General features: G+C 37.8%; 1 protein-coding gene across 2 annotated transcripts in view; it reads right to left on the minus strand.

Annotated features, from left to right (window-relative positions):
- The window catches only part of CD47 (CD47 molecule), a 67,127-nt gene that overhangs the window by 18,645 nt on the left and 23,337 nt on the right, over positions 1-25,145 (minus strand). For both annotated transcript variants that reach the window (XM_070787382.1, XM_070787379.1), the window contains exons 3-4: positions 23,361-23,450; positions 970-1,077 (exon numbers count right to left, since the gene is read on the minus strand). In XM_070787382.1, coding sequence (XP_070643483.1) covers positions 970-1,077; positions 23,361-23,450 — 198 coding nt within the window. The remainder of the gene's footprint in view (positions 1-969; positions 1,078-23,360; positions 23,451-25,145) is intronic.

The following is a 25,145-nucleotide window of genomic DNA, read 5'->3' on the forward strand; positions in this document are numbered from 1 at the left end:
GTGAGAGGAGAAGGGTACAACAGAGGATGAGATGGTTGGATGGCATCACTGGCTTAATGGACATGAGTTTGAGTAAGTTCCAGGAGTTGGTGATAGACAGGGAAGCCTGGCGTGCTGCAGTCCATGGTGTCACAGAGTTGGACCCGAGTGAGTGACTGAACTGAACTGAGCTGAACTTCCCGTCTTTACTAACTCCAATGGCAAAAAGAGCTACCATGTTGATATTCCTAAACATTATGCTTATACTGTATTCTGCTCAAAAAACAAGGCTTCTTCCAGTTTGCACTTGTGAGTCCCAGCCTGTCTCTGCTGCTCTTTTCATGTGATGCAGACCCTTCCCCCCAACTCATACTGCCATCTTTCATGGGCAACTGCAATTTCAGACCCATCTGGGTTCCCAAGTTCATTCCCGCTACCAAGTCTTGGCTAATAAAGTGTGCCTCTGTAGTGGCCTAATGGCCATCCTAAAGATATGTCCACCTCCCAGATACTCCAAAATCTGTAAATATTAATGTATATAGTAAAATACATGAAGAAGTTAAGGATCTGAAAGAAGGAATGTCCCCTGGATTTCCCAGGTGGGTCCTGAATCCAGTGACAGGTAGCTTTGTAACAGAGAAGCAGCAGGAAATTAAGTGGAGACACAGAGGGGAGGAGACCACGTGACCATGGAGGAAGCTGGGAGCTACGTTACCACAAGCCAAGGAGATGCACAGATGGCCAGCAAACACCAGAAGCTAGGAGAGCATGGAATGGATTCTCCCCTCCTGAATGGGTCAGGAGGGTGTAAGATAACATCTTTATTTCAGATTTATGACCTCCAGAATGGTGAGAGAATTTCTATTGTCTTAAGATACCCAGTTTGTGGTAATTTGTTAACAACAGCCCTAGGAAACTAACATGCACCTCTCCAGAAATGTCCTCAACCTTATCAATCCTCCTTTCCCTCATAATAACTGTATATCTTACCTGGGATGAAAAGAAAGGCTCCAACAATGACAAGGACAGTGAGCAGTAGTCCAGCAACTAATAGAAAAATGGCTTTCTCCTTCGTATAATTGGATTTATATTTAAGCGCTTAAAAAAACACAAAGAATTACATGAACTCAATCACAAGAAATAAAGCCATTTATGTAACTTACAAGGTACAAAGATTAAACTGATAACTTACTATAATTGAATAACCTTTGAGAAACAAAACTCCACATCATGTCAAGCCACCTCAAATCTCTTTCATAATGAGTCAATGGCTAAATGGTATCACGGCAATATAAATATGGATGCTGACTTTATAGGTGATACTTTATTCCCCTAAAATGAAGTTATATATATCAGGCTTTCTTAATCATAGCATTATTAATACTTTAGGTCAGGTAAGTTGCTGCTGTTAGGCACTGCTCCACACACAACAGAATGTTTAGTACCATCCCTGACCTCTGCACATCTCATACCAGTAATAACCCCCAAACGGTGTCAGTTAAAAATATCTCCAGACATTGTTCCCTGAGGAACAGAACTGCTGTGTCTATTTATGACTGATAGACACACTACTGAGGAGAAATAACTGACTAATCAGTTATATTGAGAAAAAGAGAAATTTGTAATACCTTCTATAAAATTAGTAGAACGTCTGGAAATCCAGATATTTTGTTTTGAAAAAGTATACATTGGACAAATCCCACCCTCTTGAAATCCTGAGGTGGGGGGAAGTGCTTACATTGTTCAATTAAAATACTTTCATACAAATAAACTACAAATACTCCACAGGTTTTAATATATATGTTACACTTTTGATGCTGGCTCTGTTGTCAAGAATCCAGCTTCCGTAAAAGAGTGATATAATGCATAAACCTAAAAATGTTATTTTTTTAATCATGTATTTACCCTTCCAGTTTTGTTCTGGTTAAGATTAAAATTAGTGTTTCACCGAGAAAGTTGCTAAGAGTAACCTAAAAGCACACTGAATAGCTGAGAGAAAGAGTGTGTGATTGAAATTCAGCTGTTCAATCCGTACATGATTCTCTCCATGTTATTTACCAATGGGCAGTTGTCTTGAGGAGAATTTTTTCAATAATTTTATATTTAGCATTTAATTTTCATCTAGTAAAATGACAAACAGATAAATTACAGTAAGAACAACTAATAAACTCCTAAATGAACATGATAAGTCCATGTTTAAGGTATTATAACCTAGAGTTAGATTATAACCTATGGCTAAGCATTTAAAAGGTATAATTACCTTTTAAAATCTCTACTCATACTTTGTAACCTCAACTTTGTCCTCTTTAGGGGGATGGAGGGCTAACCGTAATTAATCCTGAAGCTGAAAAGTGAAATTCACATTAATCAGAAAAAAGTAAGAAACAATAAGCTTGCCAAGCCTTCATTTGATCTATCCAGACTTGGAACTTATGTGACTATGACTCAGTCATGTCCCTGCCTTCTTATAGGGCACAGATTTTTTCCTATAAGCCTACTTTCTAGTCTCAAACACTGGCTATGATGATAAAAATTCAGTGCATATGTTACAAAAGGCACAGATAAAGACAGAAAAAGAAACCTTCTCTTTTTAATTTTTTTTTTCAAAATTTACTTTTAATTGGAGGATAAATGCTTTATAATATTGGACATAAGGCAAGGTTTTCATTTTAATCCCATGTATGTGTGCTCAGCCGCTCAGTTGTGTCTAATTCTCTGCGACCCCACAGTCTGTAACCTGCCAGGCTCCTCTGTCCACGGGATTTCCCAGGCAAGAATATTGGAGTGGGTTGCCATGCCCTCCTCCAGGGGATCTCCCCACCCAGGGGTCAAACCCACGTCTCCTATATCGGCAGGCAGATTCTTTACCGCTGTGCCACCTGGGAAGCCCCAATCCCATGTATACTATTAACTAAAAAGAGTTTGAAATTTCTGCAAAAGGCTTCTAAAATAGAAGCTGTTTCAAATTACCTCACAATCAAACAAATATTCATAAGATACACCCCTAGGTTTAACTCAGCACATAAAAGAGCTACAAAGATCAAGCAGCAAGACTTCACCTGAGTCCAGTGTGTGAAAGTTGCTCAGTCATGTCTGACTCTTTGAGATTCCATGGATTGTATCCTCCAGGCCAGAATACTGGAGTGGGTAGCCTTTCCCTTCTCTAGAGGATCTCCCCAACCCAGGGACTGAACCCAGGTCTCTGACATTGCAGGTGGATTCTTTACCAGCTGAGCCACAAAGGAAGCCCAGAGTCTAGTATGCTGCCACTAAGTCCCTTCAGTCGTGTCCGACGCTGTGCAACCCCATAGACGGCAGCCCACCAGGCTCCCCCGTCCCTGGGATTCTCCAGGCAAGAACACTGCAATGGGTTGCCATTTCCTTCTCCAATACATGAAAGTGAAAAGTGAAAGTAAAGTCTCTCAGTCATGTACGACTCTTCGCGACCCCATGGACTGCAGCCTACCAGGCTCCTCTGTCCATGGGATTTTCCAGGCAAGAGTATTGGAATGGGGTGCCATTGCCTTCTCCAAGAGTCTAGTATAAGTACATGCAAAATGGCTGATTTATACCATTCTTAAGAAAAATAAGAGTTTGAACCTCATATAAAATTCAATCTCTTCATGCTTAGCAGAGCTACAGGAGAAAAATAATGTCAACAACAGAAACAAAAATAAAATGCCACAAAATGCTATTACTGACAGTGTTTTACCATAGAATGGTCTTTTTAAAAACTTTTGGATGTAGCTTTCATTTCTGCTGATTGGTTCAACTACTAATTTTCAAGGCTACCTAAACTATTCCTCAAATTTAAGCAGCAATTTCCAATAAATATATTAGTGGAGTCTACTTTAGTAATCACAGGCAATGAAAGATTATGTCCATGTTTTCTTTAGTGAACCTTAAAAAGGGTTTCTTTTGACTCATTTTCTTTGCTCACAATGGCCATGTTTTAGCAGGTCCCATAGCAAGTCTGCAGAGTATCTTGTTGTTAGGGTCTGTTATTTTACAGTTGGAATCACATAGCATGTAGCCTTCTCAGATTGACTTCTTTCACTTAGGAATATATATTTAAGGTTCCTGCAGCAGCAGCATATCGTTTAACGATTGACAGCTCATTTGTTTTTAGTGCTGAATAATATTCCATGGTCTGGATGTACCACAGTTTATCCATTCTCCTACTGAAGAGTATCTTGGTTGCTTCCAAATTTTTGCAATGATGAACAAAGCTGCTATAAACATCCATGTGTAGTTTTCTGTGTGGACTTCAGTTTTCAACTCCATCTGGGTAAATACCAAGGAGTAGGGCTTCCCTGGTGGCTCAGTGGTAAAGAATTCACCTGCAATGCAGGAAATGACGGTTTGGTCCCTGAGTTGGGAAGAAGGAAATGGCAACCCACTTCCAGTATTCCTGCTTGGGAAATCTCATGGACAGAGGAGCCTGGTGGGCTACAGTCCATGGGGTTGCATAAGAGTCGGACACAACTTAGAAACTAAACAACAACTATTACTGGAAAATATGATAAGAGTATATTTAGCTTTATATGAAACCACCAAACTGTATTCCAAAGTACCCGTACCATTTTGCATTCCCACCAGCAGTGAATGAAAGTTCTTTTTGCTCCACACACTGACCAACATTTGGTATGGTCAAAACTTATGTTTTTAAGAAAAACCTATAAACTTAGTGCTGCCTGACACAGGAATACCAAATATACAGGGAGACAATGTCAAGTTTTTTTCAACAAATTAGGAATTCCAAGTTTCCCTTTTATACATTCTATAAAATAATTAAATCTAGCCAGCTACTTCTCAGAGATGAGATGGGTAGTTCATTCATTTGTTCTATCTTTACTGTGTGCCTACCATGTACTGGGCCCATTTATTAGCCCAAGTCACATCAACCAAATTGAGGCACAAGTAGAAGTTACTTTATTCAATAATAATAATTGATCACACACCTACTAAGTGACAATCACTATTCTAAGTGCTGGCAGTGAACCAATAATTCTGCCTCAATGCTCCTTATATTCTAATGTATGAATGAATGTGTGTGTGTGTGTGTGTGTGTGTGTGTTGGTGGTGGGGAATGAGTGATAGGAAGTGTTACTCCCAGGTATTCTCCTCCAGTTAAGTAAAAGATGTGGGTCTAGCCTAAGCAAGGCTTATTACGTATTTAAGCTTTCAAATTCATGTGAACAGAGACATGACATGTCCCTCTAGCCACCTGAAGAAACGTAGCTAATACTATTGATAGATACTCCATTAAGGCTTTTTTGTGTCTTCGTCACTGATGTAAAGGACATATACAACAATGCAGGCTGTCATTGAAGAAGTCTTGTGAAATTACCAGGTTCAACCTGGAGATCAAATAAAACTATCATTTTAGTTTTCATGACATCCCAAAGATGGGATTCAATAAGCCCATATAGATCCACCACAGGCTGAAGTCCAGCTAACAAAACCCCAAAATTCATGAATTCAATGCCTGTTCTAACTGCATGACAATTAAATGATCCCTAAGTGATTAGTGAGTTTAGTAGTGAGATAGGAAGGTTAACCAGTGAGGTAAAAGACACATCAAATAAAGAATAAATCATGAAGAGAAGACATATGCTTGATTTTATTATTACAGTGCTATCTTCTGATAACTCTCAGAAAGTAATTTTAGGATGTTTTTGGTGTGGATCACAATGAACTGTGGAAAATTCTGAAAGAGATGGGAATACCAGACCACCTGACCTGCCTCTTGAGAAATCTGTATGCAGGTCAGGAAGCAACAGTTAGAACTGGACATGGAACAACAGACTGGTTCCAAATAGGAAAAGGAGTATGTCAAGGCTGTATATTGTCACTCTGCTTGTTTAACTTATATGAAGAGTACATCATGAGAAATGCTGGGCTGGAAGAAGCACAAGCTGGAATCAAGATTGCCGGGAGAAATATCAATAACCTCAGATATGGAGATGACATCACCCTTATGGCAGAACATGAAGAGGAACTAAAAAGCCTCTTGATGAAAGTGAAAGAGGAGAGTGAAAAAGTTGGCTTAAAGCTCAACATTCAGAAAACGAAGATCATGGCATCTGGTCCCATCACTTCATGGGAAATAGATGGGGAAACAGTGGAAACAGTATCAGACTTTATATTTTTGGGCTCCAAAATCACTGCAGATGGTGACTGCAGTCATGAAATTAAAAGACGCTTACTCCTTGGAATAAAAGTTATGACCAATCTAGATAGCATATTGAAAAGCAGAGACGTTACTTTGCCAATAAAGGTCCGTCTAGTCAAGGCTATGGTTTTTCCTGTGGTCATGTATGGATGTGAGAGTTGGACTGTGAAGAAAGCTGAGTGCCGAAGAATTGATGCTTTTGAACTGTGGTGTTGGAGAAGACTCTTGAGAGTCCCTTGGACTGCAAGGAGATCCAACCAGTCCATTCTGAAGGAGATCAACCCTGGGATTTCTTTGGAAGGAATGATGCTAAAGCTGAAACTCCAGTACTTTGGTCACCTCATGCGAAGAGTTGACTCGATGGAAAAGACTCTGATGCTGGGAGGGATTGGGGGCAGGAGGAGAAGGGGACGACAGAGGATGAGATGGCTGGATGGCATCACTGACTCGATGGACGTGAGTCTGAGTGAACTCCAGGAGTTGGTGATGGACAGGGAGGCCTGGCGTGCTGCGATTCATGGGGTCGCAAAGAGTTGGACACGACTGAGCGACTGAACTGAACTGAACTGAGCTGCACATTGGTACTCTACCTGATGAAGGATAAAGCACATCTGGTAAGTTTTAAAAAAGATTACTTCAAAATTTGTATTTAATTATATTAAAATTACTATTTTAAAAATATTTAACACACATTAAAAAAAGAAGGCTTTGTGAAACTGGTACTAGATAAAAATGAATAAGAATGCCAATAACAAACTGATTACTTGCCAGAAGGCGAGTAAAATAATTTTATAATGAACACCATGCACTATCCAACTTTCTTTGATGAAACAATTTTGTCAAAATGAAGACGGATGAGAAATCACATTCCTAGTCTACAGGACAGAGAAATAAAAGAGTTCAAGTTTCATGAAGTCTGGGCTTTGAAGTACTTTGACTATAAAAGATAAAAGAAGGCAACACCTAACATACTAACTTCTTTTCTTTAGTTCCAAACATTCCTGGTCTTATGGACCATGCCACCCCTTCAGAATAGATGTAAGAAGGTGGCACGTTTGAATTTGGAAAGAGTCAAAGTAACAGCAACTATATTTCTACAAAAGAGTATATTGCTAAGTTGTAGGTTTGTTCAGTTCCTTCCACAATAAAACCAGTATATAAAAACATGTTTTAATAAGCAGAATTGGATAATTATGTGGACAGGACCAAGGAAAAGCAATGGGAGTTCAAGATTATGTAACAGAATCTTAGTAATAACATTTACTATGATGATGTTTTGCCTTCCTGGATGGAAGTTTCCTAGACAGTTAGTATGTCTTTGTGTGTGTGCATGTGTGCTTAGTTGCTCAGTCATGTCTACTCTTTGCAGTCCCACGGACTATAACCTGCCAGGTTCCTCTGTCCACAGAATTTCCCAGGCAAGAATACTGGAGCAGGTTGCCATTTCATTCTCCAGGGGATCTTCCCAACCCGAGGATCGAACCCAAGTCTCTTGTGTCTCCTGCACTGGCAGGTGGATTCTTTACCTGTAGTGCTGCCTGGGAAGCCCATATATGTCTTTATTTCTTCAGAATGATTTTTCTAATCTACAAAGAAATTCTGTTCCGTTACTTCTTTTAAATGTGGTTTCATGGCCTAATCACTTTCAAAATCAAGCTAGTACTCAAGATTGGACTCAAGAACTTAGCAGGATCTCAAGGGTGTTGTGATGGAGAAATTTTTCCTTTGAATTTTCTAACTGATTTCAGTAGAGGCCTCCAGTCAAAAAACCTCTGAGCAGTAACCAAAATCATTGTGGAATAATATTGAGCAAGGACTAGAAAGTTAGAAAACAAAATGAAAGATGCCTACAATGAACAAATTTGAAATTACAGCTGTCCCTCTCTTTCTCTGGTTCTGATATGCATCAATTTCAGTTACCATCATTTAGTTAAATTACACAAGTCCTCCCAAAACACAGTTTAAATTTCCACCATCCCAATATAATAACTGAGTAATTGAATAAAGTGTAAACTTCACTGTTATCTCTTCAATCCACAAGTCACTATATAAATAAGAGATGTGCATCACCATCAGTGACCACTCATGTCATCCTTTTCAAAGACTGTTGGTGACTGCTCACTGCACATCTGTTATTCAATTCACACACAGACAGCAAAACATATGTTGTGCTACCTCCTGTCTCCCAGTCATAAACCATGGTGACATTTTACAATGGATAATCAAAAAAGGAAACCGGGCAATAAAGATGAAGGAGCAAAGAAACGAGATGTGATAATGCTGGAAGCGAAATTCCAATAGACAGTAACTGGCATTATAGAATAGCTAACTGTGGAATGTGAATACTATTGCCATTCAAGACTCTCTAGATATACAGTTAGAAGAACTCAGTAAAAGTGAACTTATTGGCATACATGAGGACAATGAGGTGGCTGTGACAAAAACAAAGATGTCCCAGAAGTGACTGGCAAAAAAAACTTCATATGAAAGCAACTCTTGGAGACAGTTCATGGCAATATATGCATAAAGGATAGTTCAAGACATGAAAGTGCTGGGAGCTGATTAGAGCTTAGAAAGGAGTATGACAATTCACCAAGGTGTAGACAAGATGCATGCTCTGTATTCAAAGTTATATAACAAGAAAAGGCAAGCATTTTCAACCTGCTCTTGATAAAATTCACCAATTCTCAATGTTTTATCATGTACTAAATATTAAATTTACTCTTTTTTCACTTCCTAATACATTTATTATTGACAATAAGAGGTTTTAATGTTTTGACAAAAATTTAAAGGTCATGGAACAACAGTAGTTTTGGCATTTATTATTAGATTGCTTTGCAGAGTTTCAGCTTACATGGTCATGTTTATAGTCCTGCAGTTCTGTGTAAAGCAGGGATTCACTGAATATAACAAAAGTTCTAAAAAAGAAAAAATAAGAACAAGCAATCATATCACAAAGAATTTCAACATGTTATCCAGTTCTCAACATGGAGTTAAACATTAATCCTATAAAAACTGGATATCCTAGTGAGAAGCACTTGAAATCACTCATTACACAGCTAAATGATGGAAAATACCTGTCATATTGACAACGAGTAAGGAAGAACAATCCTGAAAATCAGTCAGGAACATAATTGCCAGTGCGGTGGGAAACTGAGTTGGTACAGTTTTCAGAACAAAAACAAAATACCTGAAACAAAATCCTATTAGAGATTCGTTATTTCGGCCAGCAAATCCATAATTTGTTAGCCAAAGTAACTCGGTTAGCAGAAGGCTCGGTGTTTGATTCTAGGATTCTCTGAGCAGTTGGTTTACCATAAGATTCTGTTCAGACGTTTGTAAGTTAAAGCTAAAGGCAAAGGTATTTCCCTGTGAGGGACCTTTGTGGTCGAAACATGGGCTAGGGCTCACCATATTTGGGAGTCCTTGGCTTGGCTTCCAGAGTTTAGAGGTCTCAAAGCTTTTTTCTCAGTGAGATCAATGGCATCCTGAGACAGAGTTCAAAATACAGTTCTGGTATAAAGAAACTTTCTCCTCAAAGTGAAAGTGTAATCTGATGTCTTTACTGGATGTTTAGCTGATGAAAAGTGTAGGTTTTATTTTGGGTGACCAAAAGAATGACACACAGAGCCAAATAAATCAGAGAGAAATTCCCTGTGTATAAATGATATAAATGAAAGACTATAAATGATAATCAGGAAAAGTTAAAAGGAACTGAAAATCTAGAAAGGGAGAGACATGGGTCTGAGTTACCATTAATACTGTAGAGGCTGTAAGATTCTGCACTCTAAAAAATGCATAACCAAGCAGCGAGTGCAAAACAAAGGGGTTTTCCTTGGGTGGAATCCCCAGGCCAGAAACAGAATGTCTCCCACAAAGAGAACCGAGAGAAAAGTGGATTTTAGATTCATGTCTATCATGAAGATGTGACAGAAGGCACAGAGCATGTACACTTACATATCACAACAGAAACGGGAATGCTATAAAGCCAGGGGCAATGAACATTTCATTTCCACATCTCGAGCACACAGCCCAGTGCCTAAGAATCAGTATGTACCCTGTCAAAAGACATTTATTTAAAAAAGTGGGTCCACATTCTATTCTATCAATAACGGCTTCACTTACTCAGTGTGTATACCCAGATACAGGTTCACCCTTTGTGGGGAAAAAAAAGCACACTCTTAAAATAATTTCAAGACAAGGAAGCAGTATAATGTAGTGGTAAACAGCACTGTATCAAATCCCAGTACCATCAAGAAATGGCTGGGTGACTGTAGGAAAATTGCCTAGTCCATCTGTGCCTCTATTTCTCATCTACAAAATGAGAATGAGAACCCCAGTATCTATCCCTACAGAGTTCCCGAAAGAAGCAGATGTGATTTCAGATGTAGAGTACTTTGCATAGTGCTGTCACACAAAGCTTAGGTGCTATTATCACAAACATTTTAAATGTGAGTGCAGGCTGGGTGAATCAAGTATATTGGTTCCTCCTAAACACACACACACACACACAAGCACGCACGCACACAAATGGGCTTCCATGGTGGGTCAGACAGTAAAGCATTCTCCTGCAATACAGGAGACCTGGGTTTGATCCCTGAGTTGGGAAGATTCCCCTGGGGTCGCAAAGAGCTGGACATGACCAAGCAACTAACACTATACACACACACATTTACCTGTTCTAAGATGAGTCTAAATAAACATTGCCACAATTTTTTTTTTAGGTTTATGATCACATTTGTTAAAATATGACCAACAAAAGGGAATTCCCTGGTAGTCCAGTGGTTAAGACCCTGTGCTTTGACTGCCGGGGGCAGGGGTTCGGTCCCTGGTTAGGTAACTAAGATCCCACAAGGCATGGTCAAAAAAAAAAAAAAATATGACCAACAGAATAAGTATAAAAAAGAATTACCCTCACTAACACAAAAATGAAAATTAAGATGATTTTTTTTCAATCATTGAATTGCCAAAGATTTTAGAATTATAATGATGTCAAGTTTGTGAGGTGGAAGATGGGTGTTCTCACCTGCAGTAATAATTGATAAAATGGTGCTAGAAAACATGTTGGCAATATGTATTAATATCATGAGCCTTAAAATACCTTCTCTGCCATTTCAAGTGTTACATATCTTTAGCACACTTACTTTCGTAACATCAAGAAAATTTGGAAACATCCTAATATCCATCAAGATGAGAGTTAAGTAAATTACAGTACAGCCATAAAAGTAGAGCACAGGCAACTATAAAAAGATTTCTGAAAACACAGGAGGAAAATCAGCATTCACAAGTATATAAGCTATATGAATCCATTTATGGGTTTTCCTTTTTTAAGAAAAAAAAGACAGAGAAGTGGGAAATTCCCCAGAATACCTCAATAGTTTATTTCTAGGTTCTGAGACTCTAGATGATATTTGTCTTTTCTTTACACTTCCTATGTTGCATAAGGTATTCTAAAGTGGTATGTATTACTTTTTTAATTCAGAAAAACAATGGTAAAACTTACTTTTGTAAAAATATGGCTGATAGTGAACATACTCCTGGTTCAGTTCACTAATGATAATGCCATGATCAGCACAGTTCAATCAATCCACATGCAACAAGTCACACTTCTGTTAAGTGAGTTCATGATCTTAGAAAAAGGTTACTTCCCACCTAAATCACAAGACATAGGCCTTAACACCTGAGTCTGCCAATAGGATTAAAGGCTTCCCCTAATGTCAGTGGACAAGGTCTTGATGCTATACTAGTTATTTTCTTAATATAAAAAGCTTACTGAAACTCTAAGAAATTGCCATAAGAATTTCAGACATTGTTTTGAAAAAGTTGTGCAATGTCTTGACAGTTGTCTTTCTTAGCCCTTTCTTTGTCTTTTTTGCCTTTTAGACAAAAGCTGAGAACAGCTTTGAAATCACAAAGCATTTCCAGGGTGCTCTACATTGAAAAGAGTCTTTAGAATATATAATCAGTCATCTCACTTCTACTTTTATGTATCACTCTAGATACACATGACTGAAAAAAAAGGAAAGTGAAGTTGCTCAGTCGTGTCCAACTCTTTGTGACCCCACAGACTGTAGCCTTTCAGGCTCCTCCATCCATGGCATTTTGCAGGCAAGAATACTGGAGTGGGTTGCCATTCCCTTCTCCAGGGGATCTTCCTGACGCAGGGATCAAACCTGGGTCTCCCACATTGCAAACAGACTCTTTACCATCTGAGCCATCAGGGAATCCCATAATAGCTAATCTGCTACAATATTTTACTAGCTTTCTTTTTATAAAGGCTGCAGAATAAAATAAGTAAATGAAACCACCCATTAGTTACTCCTTGCCTTATTTAAATATACTTTTCCCCTTTCCTTTCTTTAGTGGCCTTCAATGACTAACTTATTTCATTGTGTTATAAGGAGATGGGAAAGAAATCTTAAAGTTTAAAAGTTTAGACTATCATCTCAGAACTTTACTAATTTAGTAAATTTCCTTTACCAAACTGGTACAGAAATACAGCTGAATATAAACATCAACCAAAATGCAAAATACCATTTTTTAACTACTAATGACAATTCTACATTGCTGATGCTAAATCTGATACAGAAAGATTTTCCCTGAGAAGCTCAGTCACATGATTATCATAGTAAAATATAATCCAATAACATCACTTTCTATGGCTACTTTCTTAGAGGCTGCAGAACTATATAGAAAGGATGACAAAATATGGCTTAAATTGGGCTTTTCCAAGCACATGTATTTTCCTGGGAAGTTCAAACTGGGAAAAATTAAGAGAGGGAAATAATTAATACTTAAAAGAACAACATCCTGAAGTATAGTTGACACATTATATTCATTTCAGTGTACAATATAGGGAATGAACATTTATATACACTACAAATTGATCACTGTAAATCTAGTAAACATGTTACCACACAAAGTTAGACTATATTTTCCATGCTGCACATCACACCCCCCATGACTTATTTATTTTCTAACTGAAAGACTATACTCCTAAATCCCCTTCACCCATTTTGCCCATTCCCCTCAGACCCCCCCCTTCTGATGACTACTGTATCTATGAGTCTGTTTCTATTTTGTTTTGTTTGTTCATTTGTTTTGTTTTCTAGATTCCATGGATATTGAAACCATATGGTTATTTGTTCTTAAGATTGTATATTCAGAGTCTTTTATGTTTCCATGCAAATTTTAGGATTATTTGTTCCAGTTCTGTAAAAAATGTCACTGATACTTTGATAGAGATTCATTACATCTGAAGATTGCTCTGGGCAATATGGACATTTAAAAATATTAATTCTTTCAATATATAAGCACAGAATACCTTTCCATTTTGTTGCTGTTGCTCAGTCGCTTAGTTGTGTCCAACTCTTCGCAACCCCACGGACTGGCTTCCCTGTCTTTCACTATCTCCCAGAGTTAGCTCAAACTCATGTCCATCGAGTTGGTGATGCCATCCAACCATCTCATCTTCTATCTCCCTTCTCCTCCTGCCCTCAATCTTTCCCAGCATCAGGGTCTTTTCAAATGAGTCAGCTCTTCGCATCAGGTGGCCAAAGTATTGGAGCTTCAGCTTCAGCATTAGTCCTTCCAATGAAAATTCAGGGTTCTGTGTTGTTTTCAATTTCTTTCACCAATGTCTTTGTCTTTAGGGTTTTCTAAATGCCGTATCATGTTATCTGTAAATATGACAGTTTTACTTTTTCCTCTTCAGTTTTCTAAATGCAGTATCATGTTATCTGTAAATATGACAGTTTTACTTTTTCCTCTTCAGTTTGGATGCCTTTTATCTCCTTTTCCTGTCTGACTGCTGTGGCAGTCATTCCAATACAATGTTGAATAAAAGTAGTAAGAGTGAGCATCCTGTCTTATTTCTGATCTTTAAGGAAAAGTCTTCAGTTCTTCACTGAATATGATGTTATTAATAGCTGTGGGTTTGTTATACATAGCCTTTATTATGTTGGATATACCCACTTTGTTGAGTGTTTATCATAACTGGATATTGGATTTTGTCAACTGCTCTTTCTGCATCAATTGAGATGATCAAATGATTTGTATCTTTCCTCCTACTAATGTGGTATATCATATTAAATTAATTTGTGGATACTAAACTGTCCTTTCATTTCTGGGGTAAATTCCATGTGATCATGGTACATGATCCTTTTAATGTATTGTTGAACTTATTTTGCTACCATTTTGTTAAGGATTTTTGCATCTATATTCATCAGGGATATTGGCTTGTAATTTTCTTTTCTTCTAGTGTGTTTGTCTGGTTTTAGTATCAGGATTAAATATAGTTTCATAGAACAAATTTGAGGGTGTTCTCTCTTCAATTTTTTGGAATTTTTTGAGAAGGATATCTAATAACTCTCCTTTAAATGTTAGTAGAGTTACCTGTGAAGCTATCTGCTCCTAGACTTTTTTCTGTTCAGAGTTTTTTTTTTCCCTGGTGGCTCAGATGGTAAAAAAAAAAAAAAAAAAAATCTGCCTGCAATGTGAGAGACCCAGGTTCAATCCCTGGGTCAGGAAGATCCCCTAGAAAAGGGCATGGCAACCCACTTCAGTATTCCTGCCTGGAGAACCCCATGGACAGAGGAGCCTGGTGAGCTATGGTCCATGGGGTCACAAAGAGTTGGACATGACTGAAACGACTTAGCATACAATTCAATTACATTTCTAGTAATTGGACTGCTCAGATTTTCTATTTTTTTTTCTTAATCCAGTCTTAGGAGATTGTATGTTTTTAAGAATTTATGTATCTCTTCTAAGTTGTTTAATTTGCTGGTGTAAAATTGTTCTTAGTAATCTCTTACGGTCCTTTGTATTCTTGTGGTATCAGTTATAACTTCTCCTCTTTCATTTCTTATTATATTTGGGTCCTTTCTCTTTTTCTTAATGAGTCTGGCTTAAAGGTTCATAAATTTTATCTTTAAAAAAAACTAGCTCTTAGTTTCACTTATCTTTTTTTATTGTTTTTTAAGTCTCTTTTTCATTTATTTTTGCTCTGATCTTTACTATTTTCTTCTTTCTACTAATTTTGAGCCTTGCTGATTCCTCTTTTCCAGTTCCTTTAGATATAAGGTTATATTGTTTGAGATTTTTCTTACTTCTTGACATATGTCTGTATCACCACAAAATTCCCTCTCAGAACTGCTTTTGCTGCAATGCAAAGATTTTAGATCATTGTGTTTCCATTTTCATTTGTCCCGAGGTATTTTAAAATTTCCTCTCTGATTTCTTCAAGTGACCCAATATTTGTTTAGTAGCAAGCTGTTTAGCCTCCACTTATTTGTATTTTTTCCATTTTTCTTCTTGTAACTGATTTCTAGTTTCATACTGTTGTAATAGGAAAAAAATGCTCATTATGATTTAAATCTTTTAATTAATTATTTTAATGGGGGCTAATTACTTTACAATATTGTGGTGGTTTTTGCCATATATCAACATGAATCAGCCATGGGTGTACATGAATCCCCACATCCCCTGCCACTTTCCTCCCCACACTATGCCTCTGAGTTGTCCCAGAGCATTAGCTTTGAGTGCCCTGCTTCATACATCGAACTTGCAGTGGTCATCTATTTTACATATGGTAATATACATGTTTCAATGCTGTTCTCTCAAATCACCCCACCCTCAACTTCTCCCACATAGTCCAAAAGTCTGTTCTTTACATCTGTGTCTCTTTTGCTATCTTGCATATAGGGTTATTGTTACCATGTCTCTAAATTCCATACATATGGTTTAATATACAGTATTGGTGTTTCTCTTTCCGACTTACTTCACTCTGTATAACAAGCTCCAGTTTCATCCACCTCATGAGAACTGACTCAAATGTGTTCTTTTTTTTATAGCTGAGTATTATTCCATTGTATATATGTACCAAAACTTCCTTATCCATTCATCTGCTGATGGACACTGAGGTTGTTTCCATATCCTAGCTACTGTAAACAGTGCTACAATGAACACTGGGATACATGTGTCTCTTTCAATTTTGATTTCTTCAGTGCGTATGCCCAGCACTGGGATTGCTGGGTGGTATGACAGTTCTATATCCAGTTTTTTTACGGAATCTCCACACTGTTCTCCATAGTGGCTGTACTAGTTTGCATTCCCAACAACAGTGTTAGAGGGTTCCCTTTTCTCTACACCCTCTCCAGCACTTATTGTTTGTAGACTTTTTGATGGCAGCCATTCTGACCGGCGTAAGATGGGTACCTCACTGTGGTTTTGATTTGTGTTTTCTGATAATAAGTGATGTTGAGCATCTTTTTATGTGTTTGTTAACCAACTGTATGTCTTCTTTGGAGAAATGTCTGTTTAGTTCTTTGGCCCGCTTTTTGATTGGATTGTTCATTTTTCTGGCATTGAGCTTCATGAGCTGCTTGTATATTTTGGAGATTAATACCTTGTCAGTTGTTTCATTTGCTATTAGTTTCTCCCAATCTGAAGCCTGCCTTTTCACCTTGCTTATAGTTTCCTTCATTGTGCAAAAGCTTTTAAGTTTAATTAGGTCCCATTTGTTTATTTTTGTTTTTATTTCCATTATTCTGGGAGGCGGGTCATAAAGGATCTTGCTGTGATTTATGTCAGAGAGTGTTCTACCTATGTTTTCCTCTAAGAGGTTGACAGTTTCTAGTCTTACATTTAGACCTTTAATCCATTTTGTTTATTTTTGTGTATGGTGTTAGAAAGTGTTCTAGTTTTATTCTTTTACAGGTGGTTGACCAGTTTTCCCAGCACCACTTGTTAAAGAGATTGTCTTTTCTCCATTGTATATTTTTGCCTCCTTTGTCAAAGATAAGGAGTCCATAGATGTGTGGATTTATCTCTGGGCTTTCTATTTTGTTCCAGTGATCAGTATATCTGTCTTTTTGCCAGTACCATACTATCTTGATGACTGTAGTCATCAAGTGTCGTCTGGAGTCAGGCAGATTGATTCCTCCAGTTTCATTCTTCTTTCTCAAGATTGCTCTGGCTATTCAAGGTCTTTTGTGTTTCCATACAAATTGTGAAGTTATTTGTTCTAGTTCCATGAAAAATACCATGGGTAGCTTGATAGGGATTGTGTTGAATCTACAGATTGCTTTGATTGGTGTACTCATTTTCACTATATTGATTCTTCCAATCCACAAACATGGTATATTTCTCCATCTATTTGTGTCATCTTTGATTTCTTTCATCAGTGTTTTATAGTTTTCCATATATAGGTCTTTTGTTTCTGTTCAGTTCAGTTCAGTTGCTCAGTTGTGTCCGACTCTTTGTGACCCCATGAATCGCAGCACACCAGACCTCCCTGTCCATCACCAACTCCCGGAGTTCACTCAGACTCACGTCCATCGAGTCAGTGATGCCATCCAGCCATCTCATCCTCTGTCATCCCCTTCTCCTCCTGTCCCCAATCCCTCCCAGCATCAGAGTCTTTTCCATCGAGTCAACTCTTCGCATGAGGGTAAATTTATTCCTAAGTATTTTATTCTTTTTGTTGCAATGGTGAATGGGATTGTTTCCTTAATTTCTGTTTTTTCACTGTTAGTGTATAGGAATGCAAGGGATTTCAGTGTGCTAGTTTTATATACTGCAATTTTACTATATTAATTGATTAGCTCTAGTAATTTTCTGGTGGTATCTTTAGGGTTTTCTATATAGAAGATCATGTCATCTGCAAATAGTGGGAGTTTTACTTCTTCTTTTCCAATCTGGATTCGTTTTATTTCTTTTTCTTCTCTGACTGCTGTGGCTAGGACTTCCAAAACTATGTTGAATAGTAGTGGTAAGAGTGGGCACCCTTGTCTGGTTGCTGATTTTAGGGGAAATACTTTCAATTTTTTACCATTGAGGATGTTTGCTGTGGGTGTGTTGCATACGCCTTTTATTATGTTGAGGTATGTTCCTTATATGCCTGCTTTGTGGAGAAGTTTTTTTTTTATCATAAATGGGTGTTGACAAAAGCGAATTTTGTCAAAAGTTTTCTCCACATCTGTTGAGATAATTATATGGTTTTTATCTTTAAATTTGTTAATATGGTGTATCACATTGACTGACTTGTGAATACTGAAGAATCCTTGTATCCCTGGGATAAAGTCCACTTGTCATGATGCATGATCTTTTTAATATACTGTTGGATTCAGTTTGCTAGAATTTTGTTGAGGATTTTTGCATCTATGTTCATCAGTGATATTGGCCTGTAGTTTTCTTTTTTGTGTGGCATCTTTGTCTGGTTTTGGTATTAGAGTGATGGTGGTCTCATAGAATGAGTTTGGGAGTTTACCTTCCTCTGCAATTTTCTGGAAGAGTTTGAGTAGGCCAGGTGTTAGATCTTCTCTAAATTTTTGGTAGAATTCACTTGTGAAGCCATCTGGTCCTGGGCTTTTTTGTTTGTTGGAAGATTTTTAAATACAGTTTCAATTTCCGTGCTTGTGATGGGTCTGTTCAGATTTTCTATTTCTTCCTGGTTAAGTTTTGGAGGGCTATACTTTTCAAAGAATTTGTTTCTTCCAAGTTGTCCGTTTTATTGGCATATAATTGCTCATAGTAGTTTTTTATGACCTTTTGTATTTCTGTGTTGTCTGTTGTGATTTCTCCATTTTCATTTCTAATTTTGCTGATTTGATTGTTCTCCCTTTTTCCCTTAATGAGTCCAGCTAATGGTTTGTCTATTTTATCTTCTCAAAGAACCAGCTTTTAGTTTTCGTTGATTTTTGCTACAGTCTCCTTCCTTTCTTTTTCATTTATTTCTGCTCTGATTTTTATTATTTCTTTTTTTATTTTTATTTTTATGATTTCTGTCCTACTAACTTTGGGGTTCTACTGCTCTTTTTCTATGTTGCTTTAGGTATAAAGTTAGGTTGTTTATTTGAGGTTTCTCTTGTTTCTAAGATAGGCTTGTATTGCTACGAATCTCCCTCTAAGCACTGCTTTTACTGAATCCCATAGATTTTGGGTTGTCATGTTTTCATTTTCACTTGTTTCTTTTGATTTCCTTTTCAATTTTGTCCATGGTGATCTGTTGGTTATTCAGAAGTGTGTTGTTTAGCCTCCATATGTTTGTGTTTTTAATAGTATTTTTCCTTTTTTTGCTGTTGCTGACATCTAATCTTACTGCATTGTGATCAGAAAAGATGCTTGAAATTATTTCAATTTTATAAAATTTACCAAGGCTAGATATATGACCCAGGATGTGATCTATCTGTCCCATGTGCACTTGAGAGAAGGTTGAAATCCATTGTTTTTGGGTGAAATGCAGATATCAATTAGGTTTAACTGGTCCTCTGTATCATTTAAAGCTTGTGTTTCCTTGCTAATTTTCTATTTGGTTGATCTATCCATAGGTGTGAGTGGGGTACTAAAGGCCCCCACTATTATTGTGTTGCTGTTAATTTCCCCTCTCATACTTATTAGCATTTGCCTTATGTATTGAGTTGCTCCTATGCTGGGCATATATATAATTGTTATATCTTCTTCTTGGATTGAGCCATTGATCACTATATACTGTCCTTCTTTGTCTCTTATTACGGTCTTTATTTCAAAGTCTACTTTCTGATATGAGTATTGCTACTCCTGCTTTCTTTTGGTCTCCATTTGCCTAAAATATCTTTTTCCAGCCCCTCACTTTCTGTCTGTATGTGTCCCTAGATTTGAAGTGGGTCTCTTGTAGACATCATATACAGGGGTCTTGTTTTTATATCCATTCGGCCAGTCTTTGTCTTTTGATTGGGGCATTTAACCCATTTACATTTAAAGTATTTATAAGTATGATCCTTTGCCACTTACTTTGTTGTTTTGTATTCATTTTTATAAACTTTTTCTGTGTTCCCTATCCAAAGAAGATCCTTTAGCATTTGTTGACGAGTTGGTTTGGTGGTGCTGAATTGTCTCAGCTTTTGCTTGTCTGTAAATCTTATAAAATTTATTGAGACTGTTTTGTGGCCCAGCACATTATCTATCTTGGAGCATATTCCCTGTGCACTTGAAAAGAGTGTGTACTATGTTGGTTTTGAATGGAATATCCTATATATGTGTGTATGCTCATATATATATGTGTGTGTGTGTGCTCATATATGTGTGTGTGTGTGTGTGTATCTGTTCAGTTCAGTTCAGTCACTCAGTCGTGTCTGACTCTTTGCAACTCCATGAATCACAGCACGCCAGGTCTCCCTGTCCACCACCAACTCCCAGAGTTCACTCAAACTCATGTCCTTCGAGTCAGTGATGCCATCCAGCCATCTCATTCTCTGATATCCCCTTCTTCTCCTGCCCCCAATCCCTCCCAGCATCAGGGTCTTTTCCAATGAATCAACTCTTTGCATGAGGTGGCCAAAGTATTGGAGTTTCAGCTTCAGTATCAGTCCTTCCAATGAACACCCAGGACTGATCTCCTTTAGAATGTACTGGTTGATCTCCTTGCAGTCCAAGGGACTCTCAAGAGTCATCTGTATGTATATATAAGTTACATGAAGCCTGACAAGTAATTTTCTGTGCAGATGATCTATTCACTGATGTAAGTGGAGTATCAAAGTAACCAACTACTGTATTACTGTCAATTTTCCTATTATTTGTTAATACTTGCTTTATATACATTAGGTGCTCCTTTGTTGGATACATAAATACTTTTGAATGTTATATCCTCTTCTTGGATTGAGCCATTTGTCCTTATGTAACACCTTCTCTTTTTTTGTCTTCTATTAAAGTCTTTGTTTTAAAGTCTATTTTGGTTGATATGAGTACAGCTGTTCAGCTTTCTGTTTGTTTCCATTTGCATCAACATATTTTCCCAGCCTTTTATTTCCAGACCATGTATGTCTTTGGGTTTGAAGTGAGTTTTTTGTAGGCAGCACATAGATGGATCTTGTTTTTGTGTCCAATCAACCATCCTGTGTCTCTTGGTTGGAGCATTTAATCCATTTACATTTAAAGTGATTACTGATAGGTATGCACTTTTATTGCCATTTTGTTAATTATTTTCTGATTGCTTTTGTAGTTCTTTTCTGTTTCTTTCTTCTTTTAGTTTCTTCCCTCATGGTTTGATGATTTTTAGTTTTGTGTTTGGGCTCCTTCTCCTTTACTTTTTGTGTATATATTATAGGCTTTTGGTTTGTGGTTATCATGAAGTTTACATATATGGATCTATCAGCAGATTATTTTAAGCTGATAGTCACTGAAGTTCAAATACATTCTGAAACTGTTTTTACTCCTCCCTACTCTCAAACCATGTTTTATGTTTTTGATGTCATATTTATATCTTTCTATTCTGTACACACAAATAACACTCACTGTATATAGTTACATTTGATTTTACAAAAAATTATTTTTTGTCATTTAACCTTCACTTTTTAAGTGACAATCCTTTGTCCTTTGAGGATGACCTAGGATGAGATAGATGGCATCACTGACTCGATGGGCATGAGTTTGAGAAAGCTCCAGGAGATGGTACAGGGAAGGCTGGTATGCTGCAGTCCAGGGGATCACAAAGAGATGGACATGATTGAAAGACTGAACTGACCATACTTTTGACTTCAGTTATTGTATTCTTCAGTTCTGATGGATTCTTTTCTTCTATTCTCTAACTCCTTGTTGAAGTTTTCACTGTTTTCATCCATTCTTCTCCAGACTAGTAAGCATCTTTATGATTATTACCTTAAACACTTTATCAGGAAAATTGCTTATCTGTTTCATTTGGCTCTTTTTCTGAGAGTTTCTCTTGTTTTTTCATTTGAAACATATTCCTCTGTCTCCTCATATTGCCTAATTCTCTGTTTATTTCTAGATATTAGGTAGGTCCATTACACCTCCTAATCTTAGATAAGTGGCCTTATGTGGGAGATGTCTTATGGGGCCCAGTGTCAAGGTTCTCTATGGCCACCAGAGCCAGATACACCAGAAGTATCTCCTGTGTGTGCTCTTCTATTGTGGTGAGGCTGACTCCTGCAGGCACACTGGTAGGCATGATAGACTTCCCAACACTGCTGGCTGTGCAACCTGTCAGTCTATGACTATTACCAGTCTCATGACTGCTGGTGGGCTGTGCCAGCCCCAGGTGCTAATATGTGAGAGAGACAATTCCAACATGGTGCCCACCAGCTCAGGCATCAAGAGGGGTACTACAAGATCACAAAAATGGCTGCCACCAGCATCTCAGTTCTGGGGGGTAATCCCAGCTGCCTATGGTCTCCTAGCAAGGCTCTCCATGAAAAGTCACTGGGTCTGACCCAGACAGCTGTCAAGTGCTACCTCTGTGCTGGGACTTGAAGCAAATATGCTTTTGGACACACCCTTTAAGAGCAAAGTCTTGGTATACCACAGTCACTGGTTCTCCCAAACCTAAGTACCACCAGTATTCAAGGTCAGATACTTTGGGCACTTGAACTGCACTGTTCTTGCCTGGAAAATTTTATGGACAGAGAAGCCTGGTGGGCTACAGTCCATGGGGTCACAAAGAGTCGGACATGACTGAATGCATGTGCGTGTGTGCATGCATGCATGCGTGCACGCACGCGCACACACACACACACACACACACACACACACACATACTTGGTTTAGGACCTCCAGGATGGGGAGCCAGATGTGGGGCTTGACCCCTCAGGGAGGATCTCCACTGCTGTGATTTTCCTCCCACTTAAGGACCCCAAGTGTGGGTTCTGACCAGACCACATCTCTGCCCCTCCTACTCATCTGGTTGTGGTTTCCTCTTTACAGTTGTAGAATATGTTCTCTATCAGTCTTTGGGTCATTCTCAGAGACAGCTGCTCTGAAAACAGTTGTATTATAACTTTGATGTGCCAGGGGAGGTTGTAAGCTCAGGGTGTTTATATGCTGCCATCTTGATTCCTTCTTCTACAACATCCTATCTTATCACCAATGAAGACTGTAACCATATCTTTACCAAAGAAAATAATATTTTTATATATGTTCTGTAAACATTAAAACCAGCTGAGTCAAGGTACTGTTATTATCAGGATTCACAATGCTAATTCTTAAGAAGTTAAAAAATGAAAACCTTCTGTGGAATTAAAAGTGAACCAAAGTAAACTATGAAGGACAATATAGACTTCAAGGAGAATATTAATATTGATTGCACATTCTTACTTATCACAATATCATACTTGCTAATACAGTTCAGCTAAATTAAACATTTTGCCAACACTGCCTCCCAGAAACAACAATTTAACCACTAAAACATAAATGAAAAATAGAAATAAATACTTACTCACAATACCAAACTGTCCCCAGAACAGAAGTATAGCCAAAACTGGGAAAATAACAATGAGGATATTTTCATTTGGAGAGAACCATGAAACTGGGAAGAAAGAAAACAAAAATCACAATTAACACTTACTATAATCACTTTATAAATCCTAACTGTGACTAGTCAACAATGTATATTATTGTGGAGATGGAAAATAAAAATAATTGAATTAAAAGTTCACCTTTAAAATAAACAAACTATACATATAATTTACTTATACAACAAATTTTACTTATGAAACAAAAAATTATTTATATAAGTGCTTTTCACCACATTTTCCCTAACCTATGACTTCTAGAAGGAGGTGGTACGGCACAGGAATTAAGAACAAGGTTCTACAGCCACAGTGTCTGGCTTTGAAACGCAACGCTAATTTACAATCTCTGTGACCTTGAACAAAGTCTTAACCCCTCTTGTTCTTCAGTGTCCTCATTGTTACACTGGACTATTGTGACTGCTAACAAAGTTAATACATAAAAAAACCTTGGCACTTACCAAGTGCTCAGTAAACATTAACTACAATTATAATTATGCACTGCTACAATGAATACCTGTTACATGTAAATGCCAAGAATTTATCTTAAGCTAACAGTGACGCCTTTCTGTAAAGACTGACTCAGGGTATCAAAGTGAGGAAGTTATACTACTGGGTACCTTCACCTTACTCTGACTAAAACCGGACAGATGTGAGCCCTAGCTTTTCTCAAACTTACTCTAGATTAGAAGATGCATTTATGAATAATTAGGCCTCAAATGATTGTTTACGTGTAAAGTAACATGAGGGGCTTTAGGTATTAAGTGAAGTGAAGTGAAAGTCACTCAGTCGTGTCTGACTCTTTGCAACCCCATGGACTTTACAGTCCATGGAATTCTCCAGGCCAGAATACTGGAGTGGGTAGCCTTTACCTTCTCCAGGGGATTTTCCCAACCCACGGATCACACCCAGGTCTCCCGCATTGCAGGCGGATTCTTTACCAGCTGAGCCACAAGGGAAGCCCAAGAATACCAGAGTGGGTTAGCTTATCCCTTCTTCAGCGGATCTTCCTGACCCAGGAATCGAACATGGGTTTCCTGCATTGTAGGCGGATTCTTTACCAACTAAGCTATTAAGGAAGCTTCTATTAATTGTGCAAAGAGCCGACTCATTAAAAAAGACCCTGATGCTGGGAAAGATTAAGACAAAAGAAGAGGACAGCAGAGGATGAGATGGTTAGACAGCATTACTGACTCAATGGACATGAACTTGAGCAAACTGTGGGAGATAGTAGAAGACAGGGAAGGCTGGCATGCTGCAGTCCATGGGATCACAAAGAGTCGGATACGACTTGGTGACCGAACAACAACAACAATTAAGTGTGTTACAAGTTACCTAGAGAATGATATTATAAAATGATACATTCTATATAAAAGAAATTGTGATGTTAAGTCTTCAAAGAAGGTTTGTTGAGTACTTTAAAAAAATTAAGTTTAGTTGCATCTTAAGACCATAATTTTACCTGTGAAATTTCTTCTCTAACAATAAAGCAAAGTAAATGCACTGAAAGCATTTCAGAGTTTGTCTGTATAGAGGGAAATCCTAATTTTATCCAAAGCAAGCACTCATGTTCTTCTAAAATTAACTCTTTCAAATCTTCCACTGTTCTGCCTCTTTATCAGCAAGTAAGGAAACTATCTGGCTTTCATACAGTAAGGCTAACTATGCATTTCCCACCTTAGCTTATAATGTTAAGCTCTGGTAGATGTTAA

This window comes from Bos indicus, chromosome 1, assembly GCF_029378745.1.
Source record: "Bos indicus isolate NIAB-ARS_2022 breed Sahiwal x Tharparkar chromosome 1, NIAB-ARS_B.indTharparkar_mat_pri_1.0, whole genome shotgun sequence".
Taxonomy (NCBI): Eukaryota; Metazoa; Chordata; class Mammalia; order Artiodactyla; family Bovidae; genus Bos; species Bos indicus.